The sequence below is a fragment of the Apis mellifera genome, linkage group LG1, assembly GCF_003254395.2.
Source record: "Apis mellifera strain DH4 linkage group LG1, Amel_HAv3.1, whole genome shotgun sequence".
NCBI classification, from domain to species: domain Eukaryota; kingdom Metazoa; phylum Arthropoda; class Insecta; order Hymenoptera; family Apidae; genus Apis; species Apis mellifera.
This window is the reverse complement of record NC_037638.1, coordinates 20,290,867-20,316,156: the sequence shown is the minus strand read 5'-3', so window position 1 is coordinate 20,316,156 and position 25,290 is coordinate 20,290,867. Positions and strand designations below refer to the sequence as shown.

At 42.1% G+C, this 25,290-nt stretch overlaps 1 protein-coding gene across 6 annotated transcripts in view; it reads left to right on the top strand.

The window, feature by feature from the left end:
• The window catches only part of LOC412777 (sodium/potassium/calcium exchanger Nckx30C), a 54,425-nt gene that overhangs the window by 17,568 nt on the left and 11,567 nt on the right, over window positions 1-25,290 (top strand). For 2 of the 6 annotated variants that reach the window (XM_006571283.3, XM_006571281.3), the window contains 4 exons: window positions 4,243-4,516; window positions 15,345-15,616; window positions 18,639-18,774; window positions 21,266-21,518. In XM_006571283.3, the coding sequence (XP_006571346.1) occupies window positions 4,243-4,516; window positions 15,345-15,616; window positions 18,639-18,774; window positions 21,266-21,518 (935 nt within the window). Of the gene's footprint in view, window positions 1-4,239; window positions 4,517-15,344; window positions 15,617-18,638; window positions 18,775-21,265; window positions 21,519-25,290 lie in introns of all 6 variants that reach the window. The other 4 variants (XM_006571282.3, XM_016916056.2, XM_006571284.3 and 1 more) reach the window with 3 other exon arrangements.

Below are 25,290 nucleotides of genomic sequence, written 5' to 3'. Positions count from 1 at the left end.
GATTGTTCGTGTTTAACAAATTATATATATATATTATAACAATTTAAATCGAAGAAGGAATATTGGAACAGATTTTATATTACATTCTTACATCATTTCTACTTAATACATGGAATATACATGTTCGTCGTTCAAATGATTTTATTAGTATGATTTCAACCCAACTCTGGAATACCAGCATGAAGGGATACATACACGCGTGATTCTCGCAGTCCATCTCGTTAATTACAAAGTTCATTACCTCGTCGACGTGATACGACAGACATGAATACGAACACGGACGTATGTACAAAGATATATCCCGAGTTGATGCTGAGATCTGGCATTCCTAGTATCAACCTCGTAACTGTCTGCGTTTAACTCCGAATCATCTTTGGTTAATCGCTATGTATCAACTCGAATTTCCATCTATCTGCTCAATTCCGTTGAGAAGTGAAAAAAAAGGGATACTCGATTTATTTCTTGTTCGAAAAACGTGGTTCGTGAAGAGGAACAAGAAAATTTAAAAGACTTTCATCTATATACGAAAGAAAACACGCGATGCGCACGAATGAGAAAAAAATACATCGAATAACAAGAATTATTCTCTCATCGCGTAGCGCTCCATCTATTTTTCAAAACATAATTTAAAATGGAACTTTTCAATTTCTTTTGCACACGTTCGCGCGACATATCGCGGAAAATTGAGAAGAGAATTCGAAACCGTGGAAACAGATAGACCGTATATAGAGAGGCTACCGTTGATGAAGTTTTCATTTTTCAACTTTTCATTCGTTCAGAAAATTCAGTTCGAGTTCTCGCTTCTCGTTAATGAGCTTTTCTAAACACCAGTCTGAGCGAACCTTCCGAACGTTCGAACGCTAAAATTTAGAAGAGGACATCTCCACGCGCGTAATCGTTCTTTTCGAAACTCGGATCTCGTAAAGTCAATCCGTCTCGTCCAATTATTCGATTTCTCTTCCATTTATTTCGATCCGTCTGATGGTACGCGCCGATTAAACCGAGGCCTCGTAATAAAAGGGAGGGAAAGGGGAAAAAAGGTAGCCGTCGGTCTGACGCGATAATTTCCTCCGGATAGGGTGGAAACGTAATTGGCAAACACGAGCGAATGCAGTGCGACGTCGCGGAATTACGAGCAATCCAGCTTATGCGTCGGCTACGTCGCATCATTATCTCGTTCTGTGTGGAGTGTGCGCGCTTCGTCTCGTCGCTTCTGTGCAAACTACGCCGCGAGTATGCGCGCGGAAAACAGGATCCTCGACGAATTCGTAAACATTTCGGGCCTCGGTGTGGTGGTGCGCCACGTAACAGGTAATATTGCAATAAGGGGGTTGTTTGGTTTAACCGTGGAGGGCGAGGAGCGATGGAGCGAGAGAGAGAGAGAGAATCATCTTGAGGGAAAATTGGAAACAAGACAAGGGATAACAAGGATACAACGTACGTGGAAATTTAGCGGGGAATTTTGCATTCATAGCAATCATAGTTTTTCATCGTTGCCCTTCCTCATCCCTGTTCTCGATTGCCGGTGTTCCGTCCACCTCTGGATATTTTTCACCCGCGCGAAATTACTTTTTACCGCATCAACGTGTCGCGTATTTTCAGGTCGTTTGTTTATTCAGGGCCGGCTCTTTCCCACTCGCTTTCTCTCTCTCCCTCCCTATCTATTTTTATGGAATATATCATCCGCAAATAAAGACGGTTCGTTGAGTCAAGTGATGAAGTAATTTGGAGCTATTAATTAATGCCCGTTATATTAAATGAGGGAAAATTGAATGAGAAATTTTTATTTTTCCATCAAGCTCGATACAATTATACGGTTCATAAATAGAGCGCTGATAAATCGGGTAGCGCGAAGAAGAAAATTCGGTGTTACGAATTATTGCATAATTGTAAACGATTGAAAACGGGAATGGATGATTTTTATTTTTCTTTCCTCTCGACTCGTACAATTTTACATTTCGCGGAATGGAAAGAACGTTGAAACTATATCTTCATCAAAGTCACTTTTTTTTTTTTAAATTCATCGAAAGCATAAAAAAAATATTTTCGACAAAATTAATATTATATTTTATTGAGATAGATTGAACGTAATCGGATTGCGGATATTTATTACAAAATTTGAATGTTTTCACAACATTCGCGTACATAGAACAGATGTTACGGTGCATCGTGATATTTGGAGGAATTTATCGAACGAATCTCTATTTAAGCTCGATTTCTTTACTCGTTGTTGTGTTTCATACTCGTTACCAAACGAGAAAAATGCAAAATTCTTATTTTTCATCGAGTAAAAATTCAAGTTAAGTTAAAAGAAAAGAAGAAGAAACTTTGGTCAAAACTCGATAGGGAGTATCGTATCGTAATGGAAACATTTCTCGAGGTTTGTGGAGAATAATCGAATGAAATCGAATGGATTATCGTTAATGAACAATGTTTCACTGATTCGCAACGGGTTCATTGTTGAACGGGTGAAGTTAGGCCGTCATTACAACCCTGATTCATCTGCATCTAAACGAACAAAAGGACAGGCTTTATGTATCCAGGCTAGTAGCGATACACACGAGACTCGTGATCCGTGACCAAAGCTGTTGCACGATTATCCGGAAGCGACCTGAAAGTAGGAAACCGAGGCGTGTGGGAGTACGTTAACGCTTCATGCATAGTAGATGAGATCATCTTTCTCGCCATTCTTTCTCATCCTTTCGAAGGAAAAATCGTTTTTTTTCGAAGGAGAAAAGATGGGGAAAAAAAAGAAAATAAATAAATAATACGTAAGCCATGTGGTATGCTTGACACGATCGCTCAGATATGATTAAACATGTATGATTAAATGTATGATGAGCTTCGCATCGCGCATATATTTCCGGCTCAGAAAACAACGACGCGACTGTGAAAGAATTGTTTCGTTCAACGGAAGAAAAAAAAAAACTAAATCACACAATGGAATTAATTTTTCTCACTTTTTTGCTTATTTTTAAATTAAATTATCTCGGAAAGATATTATTATCGAATATTAATATCATCGATCATCAAGAAAGTTTCGTTTTATTTCGTTTTTGCGATTGGAAAAGTAAGAATATGGAAAATCGAGTTTTGGAATAATTTTTTTTTGGAAATGTTTCCTAAATTTATTGAACGTATTCATCGGTCAACATCGATTAAGATTTTACACTAGTTGTAAAAGATCAGTGAGCAGTTATTCCGACTGTTTTTTCCAACGTATAAGAAGGTAGCGTGAGGTAGTTTTAAGCACGCAATCGCTTTGATAACGTGTAATGCCGTGTATGAAGTAAAAAACGTACTTCGGTTGCTTGGTGAAGTCATCGATCCCAAAGTCTGGTTGACTGTAGCCATTATCCCGATTCATTCGAGTCGTAAAAAATCGAAGCCACGAGAGGGTGTTTCGAAGCGTAGGTAGTAGGATACTCACAGGCCGCTTGATCGATCTTTGAAACGATCCCTAGTCGAATCGAAGGTATTATTGGACAACGATTCTTCTTCTCTCACACGTGGGTCTCGTAAAAATCTACCGTGTGTCGAGTTTAGAGCGAAGGGTGACCGAGTGAACGAAGATAAATAGAGCAGCGAAGGAAAGGAAGAGAAGAAGAGAAACAGACGAATAAGTAATTAAAGAAAAAAGGGGTACGAGTACGAGAATAGAAAATAGAATAAAAGCTAATACGAATCAAGAACAACTTGACGAAAAGCTACCTTCTTGCCGATTTCGGTAAATTTGAAAATTTGTTGTTAAGAACAGAAAAAGATACTACATTTTGAACAACTCTTTCTTACATACGTATAACGGAGTCATACGCGTAAAAATACTTTACATACGAGCTTGTCAATTTGGATTTAGATTTGTGCCAAATTTTCATTCTTGAAAGACAGAATCATCTTACTTTGACGCAAAATTGCTAGTAATTTAAAAAACCAACTTCGACGCGAATTTTCCATCTCTTCCAATTATAAATTTTATTTCGTCCTTACGTTCATTACGTCGATGAACGTTATGAAAGAAAAGTTGCTCAAAATATCGTCCTTAACGACGCACGTTGCGAAAATTCATTGAAATAGACGAGGAGTTAATAGTTTTTCGACAAGCTCGCTCAAATGAAGAATAAGAAAAAAAAAAAAACGTAAAATAAAATAAAATAAAATAAAACAAAAAAAAATGTAAGAAGCGGATAAAAGGAAGAGATCGATGTTGTATTGAGAGACGAAATGACGTGTGTGTTCCAGCAGCATCCGAACGCGACGAACAGTAGCGAGACGAGCGTGGGTGGCGTGTCGGGTGCATGCGGAAGCAGCGGCATACCGGCGGGTGGAGAGGCCGGGTGCAGCAGCAGAGGTGGCAGCAGCAGTGGTGCCGGTGGCACGGCCGGACAGGGCTGCGAGCAGGGAGCCCACGGTGGCTCCTCGTCTCATTCCAGGGAGAGCCACGCCAAGTTCAGGCACGGCTTGCTACAGCTTATGATCCACACGATCGATCCGCTCCACGACGGTCAGTCCCGCGCCGGTATACCAACTCCACACTCTATCACTCTCGCTTGCCGCTTTGCCTTAGCGCTGACAGCACGCTCTTAGCTCGTAGTCGTTATATTTTACCGTAGTTTTCGTTCCTTCCTTTCTTCCCCCCTTCCGCCCCCCTTTTCTTTTCTTTGTCTCTTTCTTTTTCTTTTAGACGCCCTACGCTCTCGAATCAATTCTCGCCAAGTGTTAGTCTGTCGTTGTAACGATCGATCCACACCTTTCTCGCTTTTCCAAACTTTGCAGAGGATACGATTAATTTTTCTGGCACGACGGCGGCTGTAAAGAGGCGGGGGAGTTAGCTCTTTTTTCGCGGTAACCGTATCCGTATCCTGGAAAATCGAGACGAACCGCGAAACTTGGGAAACCTTTATTCGGATAAAGTGCTTTTAAATGTAGAGTCGCGATAAAGCTTGCGAGAATCTCTAGGACACACCATTCTCTCAGCCTTTCCCTCCCCCCTCTTTTTATCGATATACAATATACAATAGGAGGGAGGGAGGTCGATTCTTGACACGGACCGGTGACGTTTATTATCGGGGATGATTCCATTCGATCGCGAAATATCTCCTCGGTTATAAGTCGAGAGAGTAGCATCGAGTAGTAATTCGAAATAGCGTGTACTGTAATATCCTAATAATATAATGTAAGGATAGTTGCGTGTCTCGCGAGACAGTTTCCCAAACTAACTTTATTAATTAATCGGCAATTAATCGTGATGCGTGGTCGAATCATCGATCGCTTTATAGAATTGAAAATTCCAATTGAAAATATATTTAAATCCGAAATAAGCGGTTGGAAGAAGACCTTGGACGAGTCGTAACTCGTTTAACCTACATACAGACGCTCGTTCTTTCTTTTCTCCGGCTCGTAACAGCGTCTACATTTGATATTACGAGTTGGAGCCGCGTACGGTTCTTCCTTTACACGCGACTCGTGGTTTTAAACAATTTGGGGAACAAGCCGGAAATAGGGGTGATGTAGCACGTAGCATTTGCGTTGTTGCTCGTCTAGCTGTACTTGTTTGTTGCATGACCGATGACTGTATGTGCAGTTGCGTCGGACCAAGTAATTAAACGTTGCGAGTACTTGACGATAACGAGCTGGAAGTTCAATGTCGTGCACGTTGTTGCCTGGAGCTTGCGTATTCGTTGTATTCGTTGTGCACGTTTATATACCTCGGAAATCAGTGGTACGACTCGAGTTACGGCCAGACATACCCTTCTTTCTTTCTTTCTTTTTTTTTTTAAATTTTTTTCTTTTTTTTTTCCACAGTTTCGAGGCGGCATCGCTCGATACGTGGAACGAACGAAAAGTGTGCGCTTCTTCTTTCCACGGTTTAGATTATCGGGATAGCGGGGGAAAAAAACCTTGAGACAGGAAGCAACTGTGACATCTAGATACGCGACTATTAGTCTATCGACTGGCGATCGGAACGATAGATTAAACGCTAATGCGACGATTCGACGATGAACTGAGTAAATAAATGAGAGTGCGCGCTCGTTTCTCCTCCGGCCCTCTCTGCCCTTTTGTATTTATAGAGCGTGGCCTCATCGAGGGGGAAAAAAAAAAAAAAAAATCCAATTCAAGATACTATTTTTCATTGCGCCGTGGTGGAAGGGCCGCGCTGTCAATTCTTGGCGCAGAATAAACGTGCAATAACGAGAGAGATAAAAAGGTGTACACGTCGTTTCCAAGAATCGGATTGTTTTTTCGCGGAGATCACGTAGAAAAGAGATGGGGAAAAAAACGATCTTTCCAACGTTGATAATTACTAATTTTTATTCCACGTAGCGCGATCTCGTAGACTTCGTGATTTGTTCTTTGGTGGAATTAGACGTTCATTAAATTTGAGAGGGCACGTACAAATATATTAGAGATTAGAATGATCGATCGACCTAGAAACTTTGGGGGGAACAACGCGTTCCGTTCGAAGGAAAATGTCTCGCACAAACGTTCGAGATTTCGAGTCTGACGAAGACAATTTCGTTTTATCGACGTATAAGCCGCGACTCGTGTTCCCGACGTCTCGTGAAACGAACATCGTAAATTCCTTTACAGCGCGGCGGCATTCGTCCCGCGCGAAATTCCGATCGACTGATCAATAAACTCTCTTTCTCTTTCTCTCTCTCTCTCTCTCTCTCTCTCTCTCTCTCTCTCTCTCTCTCTCTCTCTTTGCCCTCGTGGCGAGCGTAATCGTTATACACCGCGTGATGGAGGACGGATCGCGTGCATTTTCGGCCGCGAGCCAGTCGATGAAATTTGTACAAGTGTCTGGACGAGCGTTTGTTAATCGACCTTCTTGGGGAGGTGCTCGAAGGGTGGGAGAAAGATCGCGGTTGGCGTGATCGATAGGAATCTTAATCCAGAAGGTAACCCCGATAATCTCGACGTTGAAATTGATTTTCGGCCCGTGCACGTACGTGTACCGGAGTCGCTTATATAAATAGGTCAGGTCACGCGCGAATGGAAAGAAAAGGACGATCATCAATTAGACAACTCTTTCACGTGGATCACTCGGATGGCCCCGTTGTAAGTTAAACCGTGTCGCGTGGATGGAACGAACCGTTCCTCCATCAGATCGTTCTAATCAGATTCTTCTTTCTTTCTTTCTTTCTTTCTTTTTTTCTTCCCTATATTTCTATAACTTGGATACACAATATATACGATAATCGAGAATCGAGATCGCGCCCTCTCCATTAACTTAATCCCGATAACTTTACTCCAAATTCTCGTTTAAATCTGTCGATACATGCTTATATATATATATATATATATATATATATCTTCCCATCCTGCGTTTTCTCCTCTCTTCTTTTTTCCCCACCCGTCATGAGAACATGCCCGCGAAAGGACGTCATTAATCTCGATTGCGTGGGAAACGTTCAATATGCAATTTCTATTCGATATTTCACATCTCGTACTTATACGGATGAACGCGAGCCTATACAAAGGAAGACATGTGCACACATCCACGTACACGCTTTTACCGGTCGATTCATCTAAAAGTGGAAATCTTTTTTTTTTCTCCGCGCGAAAAGCAGCTACATATTTTTCTTGTCCCGCTGAGCACTCGTTGGTTCAATCCAGTTCTTCCCCTCGATTTTCCTCGGTATACATTCGAGTCGGTGAAACAGAAGAGGGGGGAAAAAGCAGCGCAGGGGAATGGGGGGGAGTAGCGAGGACAACGACGACAACGACGACACCATCGGCACTCTTCTTGAGCATTCTCTGTGGGAAAACGGAGGAAAAGCCGGATGGTTGGTTTCAAATGAATTTGCGGGACGCGTTTTGAGCATGTATCCCTGAGTAGCGGTGAGTGGCGAGTATGTATCGGGACCCTGACCTAGAAAGCGGCGCGTATCGATCGTAACTAGCGAATCCACACTTGGGGCGAGCCTTCCTTTTCCCTTCCTTTAACTCTCAGCCTTTAACGTCATCGAGACATCACCTTGCCACTCCGCTAATACTCCAGATAATATTCGATACGGTTAACCATTCTTACGAGAAGAATCCTGAACGTGGAAATGTTGGTTGCCTCCGCCTCTTGAACGCGAGTGTCCTCCTCTCGCTCGCGGAAATACTTTAAATCTCCCTCTTTGAACTCGTGACCGAGTCATCCGCTTCGTAAACGCGAGCGGTGATTTCGTTGAATGACGTCGAAATACACGAATCAGATATACGCTGTACGTATATATATATATATATCGTTTCGTCGAGTTTCTTTCTCGTCGAGTATCCTCGACCGATAGGTTTTCCTTTTCAAGAACGACGATTTTTTTTTTCCTTTTATTTTTTTCTTTTCCCTAACGATTTGAAAGGTTGAAAACAACGGAAGAATGGAGAGATCGATGTTTCTGTTTTTTTTTGTTGCATTACTTTTACAACTGTTCCGATATAAACGAGAAGAAAAATCTTCTTTCCATTCCACTTAAATGTAAAACTATGCAAAGTATATCGAAATTCGATTGTAGTGAAAAATCTATAAGTAAGATTAATAACGTTAAGTAATGCACTTAACTCTTTAAAATTCAAACACTTTAATCGTTATCTGAAATTGTAAAGTGATACATTTTTATTATTTAATTTCGATGAAAAGAGATTATTAAATTAACGGAGTAGAAGCGAACTTTTACACATCTTCGAGACGAAGATTGCAACATTGACGACTTAAAAAGTGTAGAATTAATTGCATTCGAGTGGTTGAAAGTAGCATTCCCTGTACGTTGCATCCCTCGTTACGATGCTTTTCATTAAAATCGACGTCCAAATTAAACGTGTTATTTATAATATACGTGACGCGTCACGTTCGTTTTTTTAATAAGTTTGCGGAGATAGGCGGATGAACGGAATCGTGGTGGAAGGCCAATCGAAATCCCTTGTGACGTGTATCTATATAGCCAAGAGAGAGAGAGAGAGAGAGAGAGAGAGAGAGCCATTTTATCGAAAATCCTCTCTTCTCGTTCCCTTAGTTACAGTCACGATTACTCAGCTCCGTGGGGAATGATATTAACAAATTGGGCCGCGTTGCGCTTTAATTCCTTGTCTTTGCTTTCGAACTCGTCTCTCGTGGCTAACGTCTCCTCATACTTTGGCTTAATTCCCATTTCGAGCTTCCAGTTTATATTCTTCGTTCTATTTACGGAAAAACGGTCCTCGAGTGTCCCAAATGTCAGTCCACGTCCTCGATTTTCCTGCTCACGTTCTCCTCTTCTCCGTTAAAAAAAGGAAGCCGAAAATAGGCGAAAGAATTACGAGTGTAACGAAGATATCTTAGCTTCGACGCGAATTCGAGCGGAGATATCGAGGGCTTGGCGACCTTCGTGGTAGTGGGTTGTCGAGGCAACTACCAGTCATCAATCACGTCAGCTTTTGCATTACAATTATCCGGTAGCCACATCTAATCCTTTACACGCAACAACCCTTGCGAGAATCCGACACCGACGAAAAGGATTTCCCGGCGAAAACGATATCGATCCACGCCTCCTCCAATTCTGTCTTTCGATGTTGTGTGCTATTTTTCGCTCGGATATCATGTGTGTTTAATACTCCTCTCGTTTCTGTACAGTATTATATCATCAGAGTTTCGAATAGTTGGATGTACGATATCTTCGAGTTTCTCGAATGAGAATTAAAATTGGATTCCATTGTTATTTTCTCAGTTCGAACACCGAAGAATGAGAGAAAATTGGTAATGATACTCGAAGCCTGGGTTTAATTTTCTAGATAATTTGCCAAACGAGGCTGGAAGACAACGGGGAACTCGTTATCTCCTGTCGTTGGCAATTCCGGATTTCAAGAAAGATTAGCTCCAGAGACGGTGGGGGAGGGGGAGGAAGAGAGAGAGAGAGAGAGAGAGAGAGAGAGAGAGAGAGAGTTATTGAAATGAATACACGATGACGTCGAAGAAGGAGAATTATCTCTCTTTTGATCAAATCTCACCGTTGAGGAACTCGATGATTCTCGATTTTGGCACTGGTCCGTTCGTCGTATCGAAGGTAGAAATTTACCTCGAAGATAACAGAGATACGTCTCGTCTCGACGCAACTTATTTTCCTCGGGGTAACTTTCCACTCTCCTTCGTAATTTCTTCCATGCTTCTCTTCCGCTCGATATTACGGTTCGGTTCCGGACCAAGGACTGAAAAAAGAAAGAAGGTGTCGAGGTGTGGAATGAAATTCCTCCTCGGATCCTCCTTGATGAAATTGTCTATTTCCATCTGAACGAGATGAATGAAATTGCGCGCGAAAAATCTTCTTGGTGGATGATCTTCCATACCGCGTGACCTATCCGCACGTATCCAATAAAGGCTAAAATATTTCTTTTATTAACGAGAAAAGATTGTATAGTTGCGCGCGAAGAACGCGACGTTTTTGATCTATATCTTCGTTCTTAACGATCGCTTCATCCACTGTCCTTTTGCCATTTATTTTATATCATATACAGGCCATTTCAATGTGTTTCACGAGCGAAAGCACTTGTTTGCTTTCCAAACGAGCAGCTCGCAGTCGATCAAACGTCTACTACCCTGTCCTCCTTCGGCTGTGCCCCGAAAGGCGGCAACGAGCCGCGCCAATTCGATTTAATTGTTCTCGAAACCAAACCGTCCGCTAACAAACCTAGGCCGATCGAGCTTTGTAGGTTAATAGGTAGCACTTGGGCCGACCTGCGCCGGATTATTCTACTCGATTTGCTGCCGCGCTTTGCTTTTTTTTTTTTTCTTTTTTTTTTTTTATTCGTCCGTCTAAAATTACCCTTTCCTTCTCCCTTAATCCATAGTATTATTAGTATTTGAAGAAATTAACGAAACTCCCGATTGTTTTTTTCCTTCTCGTCGTAGTACTCGTTTTAACGATCTGTATCGCTAAACGGAATGTAAGTTATCGTTGAGTAATTTATCAAACACGATGTTGTTGATTTCTCCCTCTTATCGCAATTCTTCCGTTAAACGATCTGTCCATAAGGCAATCTTAATTGAAAGCATTTCTTTCTTTCTTTCTTTCCTTCTTTTCTTCTTCTATTTTTCTTTTATCGCAATGTCTTTGTCTTTGTTTTTTTGTACACGAACAATTATACAAGGTTTCAAAAAAGGTGCAAAATCCGAAAGATAAACAAAATTACCAAAGTTTAATAAAACACGATAAAACGAAGCTCCACCCTTCTTCCTTTCTCTTCTTTTCCATCCCTATTCTTCGTGCATTCCTACTTTATAGCTTTCCATCTCGCTCGAGGCAATTCGAGGGTCGATTCTTTCATCGCAGTCCGACTTCTCGCCAAAAGCCCTTCGCCTTTCTTTTCTCGCCTCGTTTCCAGCTTCGAGGATGAAAGCCACTCACCAGAGCGGTCTTTTTTTTTTTTTTCCCCCTCTTTGACCTAATGCCTACCGTGGACACACGCGATTGGTTGAAATTAATCGTCAAATTATCGTCTTCCTCTTCTTCACGCATGAATTCTTTTTTTCTTTTTTTTTTTTTTTTTTGTTCAATGAGACCAATCAAAATTTTACAATTTTTCTCGCGATCATTTTAGATTCCCAACTTTGATTTCAAACTTTACACTATCGATACTATCTTCGTTCGATACGAAAAAGTATATTTTAGATAAATACATTTGATAATCGAAGAATAATAATCATTCTTCGTAAAAAAAAAAAATTAAAATATTTCTCCACACTAATCTATCAGGATATTAATTTATATTATAGTCGAACGTGATTTAACATTCAAATATTTAAAGATAAACGCGTTAGACAAACTTTATTTCTTTTTTTCGTGGAAAAAAATATTGATCGATAAACACAACTAATGATGTATCTTAAAAAAAGAAACTCGGACGATATATAACGTATTTCACATATATAGGGGAGAAAGAGAGAGAGAGAGAGAAGGGGAGGAAAACTGGAGGCATACAAAGGAGAAAGAGAAACGAGATAAATAGCAAATGAGATAGCCTCCGGCTAGACAGATACTTTCATATCGCGCCGACTTTCAGTGTTCTTCTCGCCATTCTTCTCCTCTCTGACCCGTCTAGTTTCTTCTTTGACCTAGTATCGCGCGAAATAAGAGCAGGATCGGCTCACGTCGTGACGACGGCCAAGTTTTTCCCCGTAACGAGCGAATTTTCCAGAGTTTTTTTTACACCGCATAGCCGATCCAAAGTCGAATCACGATGCACGGATCCGGGATTATCGCGGTTACAAGGTTGAATTAAGAGGCGAGAATTGCGCTCGAGATGGTGCTCCAGGTCCACGAGAAGCGTGGGAATTTACTCGCGAGTGGATGGGAAAATATTTAACGACACGGTGGCTCGCTCCTTTTCCTCGTGAAAAGATAACAGTAAATTTATACACGGCACGCGATTTGAAATTCTTCCGCCCCTTCGAGTAGAGTAGAAGCGAGATTTCATCAAAGATATCGCGTGATATGAATTTTTCCTCGAAACGAAGACGTAAAATTTTTATCACTTGGGCGCGAGATGTTATAAGATAATCGAGAGAATGTTACTTACTTTTATAGTTACTTAATGGAACCTGAACCAATTGTTTGATTATATAACTTTAGGATTGTGAGAGACGTGTACGTCAATGGCTTTTTTTTTTTTTTTTTTTTTTTTTTTTAATTTCTTAATTAAGGATGATACGTTGCTAAAAGAGTAGATAGTCTTATCATAGCCTTTGTATACATTGTTTAAAATATTTCACTATACGTTTCGCTTGGAAATATTTTCCCTCGGAGAAAGATACTGCGCAAAATTTATAAATATATTATAAGTTTCATTTCATTCTCTTGTTACGTGTAGTGCAATAATGCACATAACGAAGAGACGCGATACACATCTATCTCGTATGCTACGATCTTCCATCATCAATGATTCAAAAACGAAAGACGTCAATTGACGTCTCGCGTCCACAATGTGTTAAATAATTCAGAGCAATAAGCAAAAGTAATGTTGAATTTATGAGATCTCGGTGTGTCGCGTGATAAGTGTAAAAAAATAGTACGGCATTACAGGGTTGGACCATGACTCTAGTGGAAAATATATCTTCGGATCTGTTCGTCCAATAGATACGTGATTTTTCTTGCCTTGGTTAACGATAACGAAACGAGAGTATCGGTTGATTCAGATCTCGTTCATCCGCTATTAATTAAAGGTCATCCACGTAAAAGAAAGAAAAATCATTGCGGAGAGATTAATTCACGCGTAGAGTGGACATGGTATTAATCAGCAACGATTTGTAAAATTCTCGTACTTCGTTAAAAGATGGAACGGACAATTATCGTGCGCAAACGGAAAGAAGAACGGAGTATGGATCTGATTGGTTATTTCTGATTCAGAATAATCGTAAAAAATTAATACATGCATTACAGTTAAAAGTCTCGCACGTACAAATAAGATTAAAATAGATTGCTCTCTTTTGTGTTATCTGTTGTGTTACTGGTCTTTTTTTTTTCCTAAGTTTGTACACTATTTCAAAAATAATTATACATCACGAAATACCGTATTTAATAATAAAGAATTATGTACCAATTGCTTTAATATGTTTGATGAATACTAAAATCTTGTAAAATCTGATAAGAAAATGTTTCGTTAGAAAATAAGAGTATGCTCTAATTATTGTATATCTTTAAGAAAGAAAGTTTTTACTATTATAGCACATTTTTACTATTTTTATTCGCGCTATAAAAAACATTATATAACGTTTCGGATCCGTATTTCTTTTCTAAGCAACAAATAATAGAAGTCTATATATATTCTTGAAACTTATACAAATTATACGGATGATAAGCTGAAGAAAATTACCGTATAATCGGTATATTACGTTGAATGATGTGAAAAAATTTGAAGAACGAAAGAATGAAAATATTTTCAAAGAAGAAATTAAAATTATGATTTAGAGATGATGTTGAATACTTAAACGATGATAAAATTATACTTTAAACGAGTCATTTTCCATACAATTAAATCCAAACGAAATATTTATCCGATCTATAATTCAGCAGAGCGACATTTCGCACAAATCCCGTTATTAAACTCTTTATTTCGAAACACGTTGCTTTCTAGTTTCGAAGGTGATATTTTAAAAAATGTTTTCACCGAAGATCGGCACGAAAGCGTTCCCGACATCAGGCGTAAAAAGATGTGATTGGTTCGAAACGGTAATCCGCTCGCTGTAATTTTTTCAAATACGATTTACCGGCCGATCTACCCGCCTATAATGGCATTCAACTTCGATAATCCAATTACTGGACGATCTGCGCGACAAACGGCTCGAAGTCCCAAGGAAAACTTTTGCTCGCCAAATATCGTTAATTGGTTAATAGTATTTCACGGTTGCTGGCTTCATCCACGTAAACCATAGAAATAGTTTCCGCCGGAATGAATGCATAACGCGTGCCCTCGTCTGGAAATCGTTTTCGACGACCGGCCGAGGTAGAGACTGTTGTGGCGCGTATTTGCAGATCGTTAACAGTTAAGGCTGGCAAAATAGACGAGGAAACTGTAACCTATTACATAACGCAAGCCTGTTCGAGGTAATCGGGCGAAGTAGAACGTAGCAATGAAGCGCACGAAAACGCCTTGACTCTTGCTCATAATTATTTCGTAGTTCCAGCTTTGGTTAGATTTTAAGTGCACGCTTAAATGGAACGTGTGTATGTATACCCGCTGGTCTTGCGCATTTGCGGAATTCGCAACAAATTTGCAACGTCGTCGTCACGGACCGATACCCGAGGATAACCGACGGAATCCTGGACGTTGGAATTTGGCTTGACGTAGAACAAGAGTAGACTGGGAGGGAGGGGAAAGAAATTTTCTCGCTTGCGAGTTGCACTTTTCGTAGTATCGTAAATAGCGATCCATGGGCGTCAATCGTTTCGAACTACCGTATCGTAAATAATATATCACGGTTGCACGGTTAAAACTCGAGAATGAAACGATTGTTCTCGCGTGCGAACAGAGAATATTCTCCGGAGAATCCTGAAAGGGGTGTAAAAATATCAATTTGTAACGATCAATTTGTCCCTAGGATGGGACGAGAGATGGGAGAGCACAAGAGCAGATGGTGGGACAGTCGGTTTGTTCCATTCCATACAATCCCACTTATACGCGTGGAAAAAGTTTACATGGGTTGTATACACTTTGGGGTAATTTTATCGGTTTACGAAAAAACACTGATATCGACGCCCATGACACGCTGGTTTGAAAAAGTTGATCAAAGTTAAGTTAGGTAGAGTAGGTAGAAAGAGTAGGTAAGGAAAGATGGTAGCTGCGTGACTCGGTGTTTTTCCTCATTAACCTGTATCTCTGGTATTGTTCAGGCAAAGTGGACGAGAAAGCGACGCAACTGCACGCGATAGCCTCGCTAAAGGTGCTGTTGGATGCCACCAGGCCGCATAACGGTGCAGCTACGTCGACCGCCGCCCATTACTCAGGTGCATCGTCGAAAGAGACCACCCTACAGTTACAGCAAGGCTCGCAGGGCACCACCACGACCACCACTACGACAACGACCACGGCCGGCACCACCGCCGGCATCCAAGAACTTCCCAATGGCGGTATAGCCGCTGGCCTCGACGCGGGCCTCGATTCGGTAATTGTTCAATTCACCGAATATGCAGGGTGGAAATAGCCGAACATTGGTATTATATTTTACTCTCTCTCTCTCTTCTCTCTTTCTTTCTTTCTTTCTCTCTCTTCTCTCTTTCTCTCTTTTTCTCTCTTTGACATAGAATCGAAAGCTCTTTTTTTTTAAGAGACACTTTTTAAAGTCTTATGTAATAACTGTTGAAATTACGAGAATCGTCGACATTTTTTCCTCTTAGAAGCAAGCATTGCAAAGCAGTTTTTATTCGAACGTTAAGTCTGATTAAAGTTATTCTTATTCCAATATGTTCGTATAAACGGATATATATGGAATCTTTTTCATCATGGAAAAATATTCCATAATTACAAGCAATTCTCTTCCTCGCACTTTTCTCGCATATCTTATTACTCAACGTATCTTAATTTTTTAGCAAGATTTTAAATCACGGCGATAATCTCTTTTGCAAGATTCGATTTTGAAAATGAGGAAATTTTGGAAATTGAGGAAGAGATGTTCCATATCGATAATTTGCGAATTACGGTGGAAGATAGTTACAACAGAGGCAAGCAATAGCGGCCGCATTCCTCGCCTGTGCCAACTAGAAACCGGTGGCCGCAATGCTGGCGAAACGTCGTTGGTGCGAATTTCCATGTAGACAAGAGAGTCTCTCTCTCTGGCTGGGAGGCTGGTTGGTCCAATGACAGGAACAATGGCCGCGCGACGAAAACGTTAATTCGGTCGCGATGTCCTTCGCGATCCCATTTCCCGGAGGGTGAAGTCGGCGGAGGTCGTGCGACTTTAACACAGTGACGAGGCGAAGAATCGACTGGAATTCTTTTTCTCCCCCCTCCCCCTCTCTCTTTCTTTCTTTCTCTCTCTCCCGTTTCATCCCAACGATCCGTGTACATGGGATCGTAATTTGAATTCGTTTCCTGTCACGAAGACCGGTCGGATGCGAAATTTCCTCGTTTTCTGATTTCTCGGTTTCCCAGGGGCCATTTCTAAAATAACTGCAGTCGCTATCCGGACTCGACGGCCGAGCCAATTATCGTCCATCGATCGAATCGGAATGAAACGACCAGTCTCGCGAATCAGCCAACGCGCCATCCTTCGAGCCATCAACCTCGCGCCATTGTTTCTTGTTTCTTTTCCCTTTTTTTCGCGTCGAGAAATCGATTTCGCGATTCGCGAAAAATTTTATTAGATTTTACACGCGATTCGCGGCGAAGAGGAAATTACGCTCGATAAATTTTTATCTGCGTCACGTCACGTTACGAAGGGAATATTTCTCGCCGATCTTTCTCGGGGAAATGGTCGTGGCGGCCGATTGTCTCTCGACGCGAACGGACACCCAGCTATCGATATCGCCTCTTATCTGAAATTCCGCCCATCTGATCTCGGTCAGAGATAGACGCTTGATAATTCGGATGGACACGATCGATCGATAGGAAAAATGAACTCGAGCAACTCCTTATTTTCCGACCGGTCGCCTTCTGACAAACGATCCCCCCTCTTTCCATCTAGAAGATGTCTTCCATCTGGCAGATGTATAACGTAACGAAGACGTTTATAGCAAAGGCTCGACAATGGGCGGGCGTTGGAGAATTGGGTCGTTTTGTATAGCGAAACGACATCCGGGGAAACAAGACAATTGCGAAAAGTGGCTTTTTCCCGGGCGAGAACTTTCATTTTCGAGCGATTCGACGTTGAAAGTTGGCCGTCTCGAGCCATCTCGGCTTTCAGCTTAATATCCTTTGTGGCCGGTCGACTTGGCCGTCCACCGTCGTCGAGACGGTCGTTCCCCACCTCGTTCTCGTGATATTCGCGTCGGTGAAGGTAACGTTCCGTGAAAATGTGACGATCGTCGCGTAGAGAAATGAGGCGGCGTTTCACGGCCACTCGCCGCTTCAACCTCGAACCTAGGAACCCCTCCTAGGAGGGGTTGATCTCGGGGGATGGGTTAATTGGAGAAAGTAACCGGACGATTGAGGCGCGAACCGATTTTCCGCGACTGAGAAATTGGCAGCGCAAGCTTTTTCCCGATATTAGCTAGTGGTCGGAAAGAGCAGGCGCGCGCGGGGGAATCTCGAACCTCTTTGTCCTAAATGAGTGAGAAGGCCTTTTCATTTTGAATGCATCGCGAATCTGGGTCAATTCTGGCTACACCCGGCGTCGCTGCGCTACACATTGCCTATTTCGGTCCCTCTTTTACTCTCGGATAATCGAAGCAAAGTCACCAGCCAATGCCTTTTCCGCCCGAGTTCCGCGTCTTCTGGCACGATTATCTCTTCTCTCCTCTCTCTCTCTTTCTCTCTCTCACACACACACACTCTCTCTCTCTCTTTTTTCTCTCTAGCCTGTCGATCTCCAAGGTCGTCTATCTTTCCGCAACTTTTCTCTTTCGTATTTCGATCTTTATTAATCTCGCTTTATTCTACTGGTTCGCATCCCATATTAGTATTTATCACGTTGCTATTAGTAGAATCTGTTTGAAGCTCGATTACCCCGGTATTACCCGGCGTTTCTGTGATAGCGATAGAGTCTCGATCCCTGGTCCGACGCTCGACCAGCGACGAACGACACGGCGTTAGGTGCTCGGTCGCGTGGCCTCGATGAAAATTATTGGTGTGCTAGAGGGGAATTACTGGGCGTCGCTTCATTCCACGGCAATTATCTCCGTTGGAACGATTGCAGCTGGAAAATCCGAAACATCTACGAGGCCATTGTGTCGCGGTTACCCGAGGATGGATATATGTATGTAAGGGTTTCCGCTTTTGTACCTTTACCGCGGTATCCACCGCGTAAAATTTAGAGGCCTGTCTCTTTTACCACGAGCCTTATTGCACCCCTCCAACGATAATCGTCGTTCAAGCGCAGTTCGTAGGAGAAAAGCTTGCTCTTAATTCCACTCGGGTTAGTAGCGCGCAATCAGACGGATCAAGGGAAGGGATTGTTGATTAGGGAGCGAAAACGATTTCCACAAGGAAGAAGGAATCGTGCCTTTGGAATTGACGTTTTGTTGTTGCAGGGAGAGGAGGATGACCCTCCGGAAGCGTTGGACATGGGGTGGCCCAGCAGTGCCAGGAAGAGGTTAACTTACATTTTAGTCGCGCCAATTCTATTCCCTCTTTGGCTCACGTTACCAGACACGAGGACACCCAGAGGTAAGTGGTATCCACGCAACAGAGAAAGGACTCGGACTTTATAACGTGGAAGGGTCGTTTGCTCGGGGATCCTTTAAATCACCCACCGGTGACCGAGACTTTGTTTCGATTACCCCGAGAAAGGAACAAAGTATCGTTCGGAATAGAGGAAGGCCGAAATGAAAGCGTGTTCCGTTCCGGCCCTATTCCGTTGAAAGCCAGTAAATTTTTAGTTTTTAGTTTCATAGCGGGGATATCAAAGGAGTAGCTCTCTCAGTTTCTCGCTTCATCGTAAAACGGAGAGTCCTCTCGAGGATCTACGTACGAATTTTACGATTTAACCACACCTTTTTCCGCGAACGAATTTTATATTTCTCTCCACACGGATATTTCTACGGGAATCTTAACAATCACTTTGCGCGATAATAAATGGGGAAAAAAATCCTCGGATCAAACACGGTAGCGCGTTTCACGATCGAATTTCGATTATTATTCAACTGTGGTTATACGTAACGGATGCCCTTTCTCGGATAGAGGGGTGAATATATCCGTGATACGGCTCTCGTGTTGAGGAATTAGCAAAGCTCTGCCGCTAAAACGGAATGTAATCTTTGTAAGTAAGCGGTTAGCCGACTTACGAGCCACGAATATCACCGACTGGTGGTGGTAGGAGGTGTAGGGAGATTAGGTAATTCGGTGGACCAATTTTCCTCTTTGCTCGCCGCTTCTCTCCTTTCCTTCCTCCGCTATAGTTTAGCCGGGGACGTCGATCGTACTTGCGCAATAATGAAATTCTCTCCAAAAATAGCGGGCGGAACTTTCTTCCGTAGTTAACGGCGCAACGAATAATCGAAACCGGATATTTCCATCCGCGCGCTGCATTATTTAACGCGACCGCTCGATCGCGCGAGTCACGCAGAAATATTCCATTGTCTTTGGAAAAAAACTCGTCGGGCGTTTCTATCGCCGATTTTCGCGTCCAATTTTCTCTCGATTATTCCAAAAAGTTGCAATACCATCGACTCGTGAAAACTTTAATCAACGGAGAAAAGTTAATCGTTTCTTTCTCAAAATATATCAAACTATTGAAATAAAGAAGCATTTTTAAGATTTTTCTAAATCATTGTTCTATATCTTTTAAATCTTAAACTTTTGAATCTTCAAAATTAAAAGTACACGTTATTAAGAAGAAAAATTTACTCGCTTCCTGAAATTGCAATTTTTATAAAATCATCTATATATTAATAATATTTTCTTTTCCAATTGAGCAAAAAGAAAATACTTTGCTTTCTTTCGAATTATATCATCGTTTCAATCGATACTCGATATCGATGAAATTTTCCCTTTAAATAGCTTAATGTCGTGTAGCGTATAATAATGTTGAATGGCGTGAAGATCGAACGATGCAATTAAACGGTTCTAAGATGGACGGGAGACGACACGCGCTGTTATTCAAAACCGTTTCCCGTGTCTCCATCAATCACGGACGTGGTGCATTATCACGGCCTATTAACAGCCTGTATTTCAACGCGACACAATACCATCGACGAAAGATGATATTGACACGCTAATTTCGAGTCGGCGACTGATTGTTACCTCGCGGTCGTATTCAGCTTCTCCGCGGCGAGCGCTAGATTTTCATTGTTGCGCAAAATTGGAAAACGACCTCTCGAAATCAATTTGTGCCCTCGAAATCGGTGAACTTTCATTTCGTCGATCTATCGGAATAATCGGTATCGGTGAAATCGTCGTAACTCATAATCGTCGTTATATGTCTTATTATTCGAGGAGCTGGGAAAATCCGTAAAAAGAGAAATTGTAATTCGAGAATCGTATTCCCGTTTGAGATCTGTTTATTACTTGTGATACAAAAGGAAAGAGAAAAGGAATTTCAGAACTCGCGATTTTCGATCTTCTCGAAATGCACAGCCAATCCTGATTAGATGGAAACTCGATGATTAATAGGTAGATCTCTCGATGTCGGGATAATAATTAAAGCGTGTGCACGACGAACACGATCATCCCTTTTTCTAACGGGATGGAGAATGTTTTTTGTTCGATCCATCTAGTTGTTTTTTGCTTTTCTTTCCATTCTCTGTTTTCTTTATCTTGATAGATTGTTTCTCGAACAATAGGGAGGATCTAATGGAAAAGCTTATCCTCGAAATTGATAATATTGACCGATAAAGAAATCGTTCGATCGTTATCCGACTAATGCAATTCGAGCTTAGATTTCGATTATCGCGATACAAAAGTCTCGGGCGTGGTGCGAGCGCCACCGATTCGCTCCTTCTCTCCTTCCGCACGCGCAGACACGCGAAAGCTTATTCAAGCTTTTGAAATCCGTGCACGAAATTGCAAACTCGAACGAACGCCCGGTTCGAGGAGAAAGATAAAGAAGAAACGGAGAAAACGGAAGGAGAAGGAAAAGTTTTGGGCGGCGAAGGAGTGTGGGGGAAGAAAGAAAGGGAATTCGATTCGAGCGGATCTCTATCCGGTCTGTTTGTTACAGGAAAGAAGTTCTTCGCGGTGACGTTCATCGGCTCGATCTTTTGGATCGCGGCTTACTCGTACCTGATGGTCTGGTGGGCGAATGTCGCCGGCGACACGGTTCGCATTCCACCGGAAGTGATGGGCCTGACGTTCCTGGCCGCCGGCACCAGCATCCCAGATCTGATCACCAGCGTGATAGTCGCGCGGAAAGGATTCGGCGACATGGCCGTGTCGAGCTCGGTTGGCAGCAATATCTTCGACGTGACCGTTGGGTGAGCGTTGTACGACGTCCAATATTCCAATACACCAACGAAACGAATCCCGTTTCTCCTTTGTGCGCCTCCTTTTTTCCATATTCCTGCAGGGGATGAAACTCGCACGCCGGATGGAAACGGCCGGCGCAACGAATACGAATGGAATTCGTTGGAAACTGTGTTACTCGGATTTTTCCACCTTGGGGATGTACCACTTGAATTATTTATCGCGATCGCTCGCCCATATGGAGATTTGTGATAATGATAAGCCCTATCCCTATCCCGACGGTTGAATCGAATCGAAACACGTTTTCTCGCCTTTCCTCTCCGATCCATACTCGCAAATCGGATGTAGGTCGGGGGAGGGTATATAGATGTTTAGATTATAGCTGGTCATCGCTAGTTTTTATCCAGGTTATGGCAATTTTCATACGGGACACTCGATTCGACGATAGGAAAGGGAAGAAAATCTGTGGAATCCAATCCAATCTTCCGTTTCTAAAGATTCTTTTCTTTTTTTGACTTCGATGAAGATACCTCGATTTCGAGAATTCTCAAAGTTTCTCGACGAGAACGATTCGAATAAAAGTTAAACGCGAATGAATGAAATATATTAAATATTCTTTCTTCTTCGAACGTTTCCGCTTTCGCACAAAGCCACGAATTGAAACTTAACCGAGTCTATTTCGTGTTACAATTGCGGGAATTTACATCATAGCCGAGAGAAAAAAAGAGATGGGCGCATTATTCTTGGGAAAGAAGTGGTTAAGGCGAGAGTAATGAGATTATGTTACTTTGAGCTGGTGGAATCTCTCGTTAGCTCGCATATTCATCGCGCGCCTCGACGATTCCTATTCGATCTCTCGTACAAGTCCACGGAAATTATTTCGAAATTTTCGTTGCGCGATTCGAAAAATTCGCTGTGATCGAAAGATCACGAAGGGATTAAGTGGTCGTTGATTTTTCTGACAGAAGATTATAGATTAGGTCCAAGATGATATCGTCGAATTATATTTTTCATTTTTCCACAGAGAGATTTCGACAGAGATTTTTCATTTCGTACTATATAATTCGTATTTATAATTGATCTGGATTGTTGCTCGATGAGACGATGAGATGACCTATCAACACTTGCCTAATTGCGCCTACTACGATTTCTCATCGATTCTTCTGCGCACCAAGGAAATCTGAAGAAACGATCGTCGCCTGTATAAATTCTAGGCAAAATCTCGACACACGGCGATTAAGAAGATTTTTTCCATTTCGTATGGCGGATAACACGCGAACTTTTCTTAAGACTTTGGATCGATCGGGCTGCGGGCGAAAGGGGGTGTATTCGATGAACGGAAATTACTGGACGTCGGGAACGATTACTCGATGAAAGGGGCTGAAGAAAATGGTCTTCTGACAGATTCGCCAATCGGCAACCTATTGGAAATATCGGAAACGTGTGCACGGCCACAATCAATTTAATTGGATAATATGGATAGCCGATGGGGAGGGGGAGGCTTTCGGCTTTAGCTTCGTTAAATCAAATCTTTCCATCGTTTTCGCTATTAGCAAGCGAAAACCCTCTTCGCCCCTCGAGTTTGAGAGTTTGTTTAAAAAAAAAAAAAAGAAAAAGAAAAAGTCTCGAACGATCTCATTGTCCGTGCCAAAACGGACGATCTTAAAAAAAAAAAAAAAATCTCTCGAGACTATCGTGCAAGCGACGATAAAAATTACATCAACGTTTGCCAGTTAATAGAACTAACGTAATTCCTATAAACTTTTTATGTACGCGATAACTTTTGTTCTATAGACGTTATATCCGTCTATTCTTCGTTCAACAAACAAACGAGATACTGTACGCGATAAACGAAGCGAGGTTAATTTGCATTTATTGCCGTTCCATAAAGAAAAAAAACGTAGATATCTTGGGAGATGAATAACGTCATCGAACGAAAGATCCGAGTAAGCGATTTTTAATACGTTTACAATCCTCTCGAAATGGGAGGAGGAAACTGTATATCGGGAATTATTGAGAAACAAAAAAAAAAAGAAAAGAAAGGAATCGTCCTTCGAACTTGGAAAATACATCTTTCTTCTCTGCCGCGTTATCGCAAAAGGGATTTAAGTATCCATTATTCCAGACTGGGCTAAATGACATTCAAATTCGAGATGATTAAATTATAAAGTTTCGAAACTTGGGGGATGAAGTTCGACGAAGTATCTCGAATTCTTCAAAGCTGTTCACAATTTGCCGTGATTTTCAAAATTTTTCTCCATTGATATATATACGTGCATATGTATATATGTATATGTATATATATTAGTTTGCTTCCGATTCCGAAGTGGATTCATGAATTGTTGAAAAACTCGCAAGGGGATAGAACGGTCGTTATCTAGTTATTATACGAACAGGATTCGAACGTATAAATTGGAATTTCACCGATGATCAAATGGAGGCAAGAGGAGGCGGCGTGGAATTGGTCGTTGCGCCAACCCATTGAGGTATTCTCGCTATTTCCCTGTAATAGCGTTCTCCATTCGTATCTTCGTAACCCCTTCTCAACGTATACACGCATCCTTTCTATTATTATTACATCGTTGGCGCGTGAAATAGTAGAAATGCTATGCCAGACGCGACTCATCGTCGTTCGACGATCACACCTCGTCCACACATCCTTCCCCTTTTTCTTTTCTTTTCGCTCGATGGAAGAATAGACTTCTTTGTTGGCAAATATTCCCTCTCTCTCTCGATTACGACGATACGTTTTCTTCGACGAATATTTCCTCGGGGAAGGAAGCAGAGAGAAAAGAAATAAAAAGCCTAATGCTCGGTTTATACGATGATATATTATACGGAAGAGATTGTGCGAATAAAATCGTTGGGGGTAATCGAGTTTAATTAATTTAATCGTCTTATATCTTTAGATGTGCCGTGATAAAGTATAGAAAATATTCTTTTAGAAAATACGACGATAGATAAGGATCCAAAGGAGGGAGGAGAAATATCTTTAACGCATTTCTGAGCGAAAATTTGAATCGATGCGAGGGATAATGGTCCGAGGCGACAATAACGTCGTCAGAAGAGATTATGCGGTGAGAAGATACGCCAACAATAAACGCAAACAGAGTTTCGTGGCAGAATTTTTCCCTGACGTGAACCAAATAACCAGTCACACACACCGCCCCCTCCCTTTTTCCAATCCCCTCGAGCGGTTCTGGTATTCCGGCAGATGGGGAGGGGGGTGGGGAGCGCGTATGCGCGCGGGCAGACGCGACAGTTTATACGACTCGAGTCGAGATCAATTCGCCGCCGCGAATTCGCCGAAACTCTTGTGGACTCTTGAACGCGTACACACCCACGTTCGCGCTCTGTTTGACGCGCGCACGCATCGTGTGCACGTACACGCACGATTTCCCGGCCAAGACGCGTTGGAGTCGATCGAAGATCGATTCGGTCGCACGCATTCGGTCGTTGCAGAGATGCCAGCTGGCACGTTGCCCGAGAAGAGAGAGAGAGAGAAAAGGTAGGGGGAGGTTTGTGCACCGCGTATTCGGGCGTAGCTGCCACTCTCGGGATGAAAAGGCGCGCACATATCGGGAAAGGCGCGATCGTGGCTCGAAGATTACGAATTAGAGGCGATGAAAATAATGGTCGACGATCCGACGCAAAGCGACGATCGAATAAGATTTATCGCGAATTCTTGCCGCGTTCCAGTTTTTCCTTTAATATTCCGTGTGCTCGCGGAGTTGGATAAGGGATTGAGGGTGGGATGGAGGGGAGAGGGGTCGCGAGTAAACT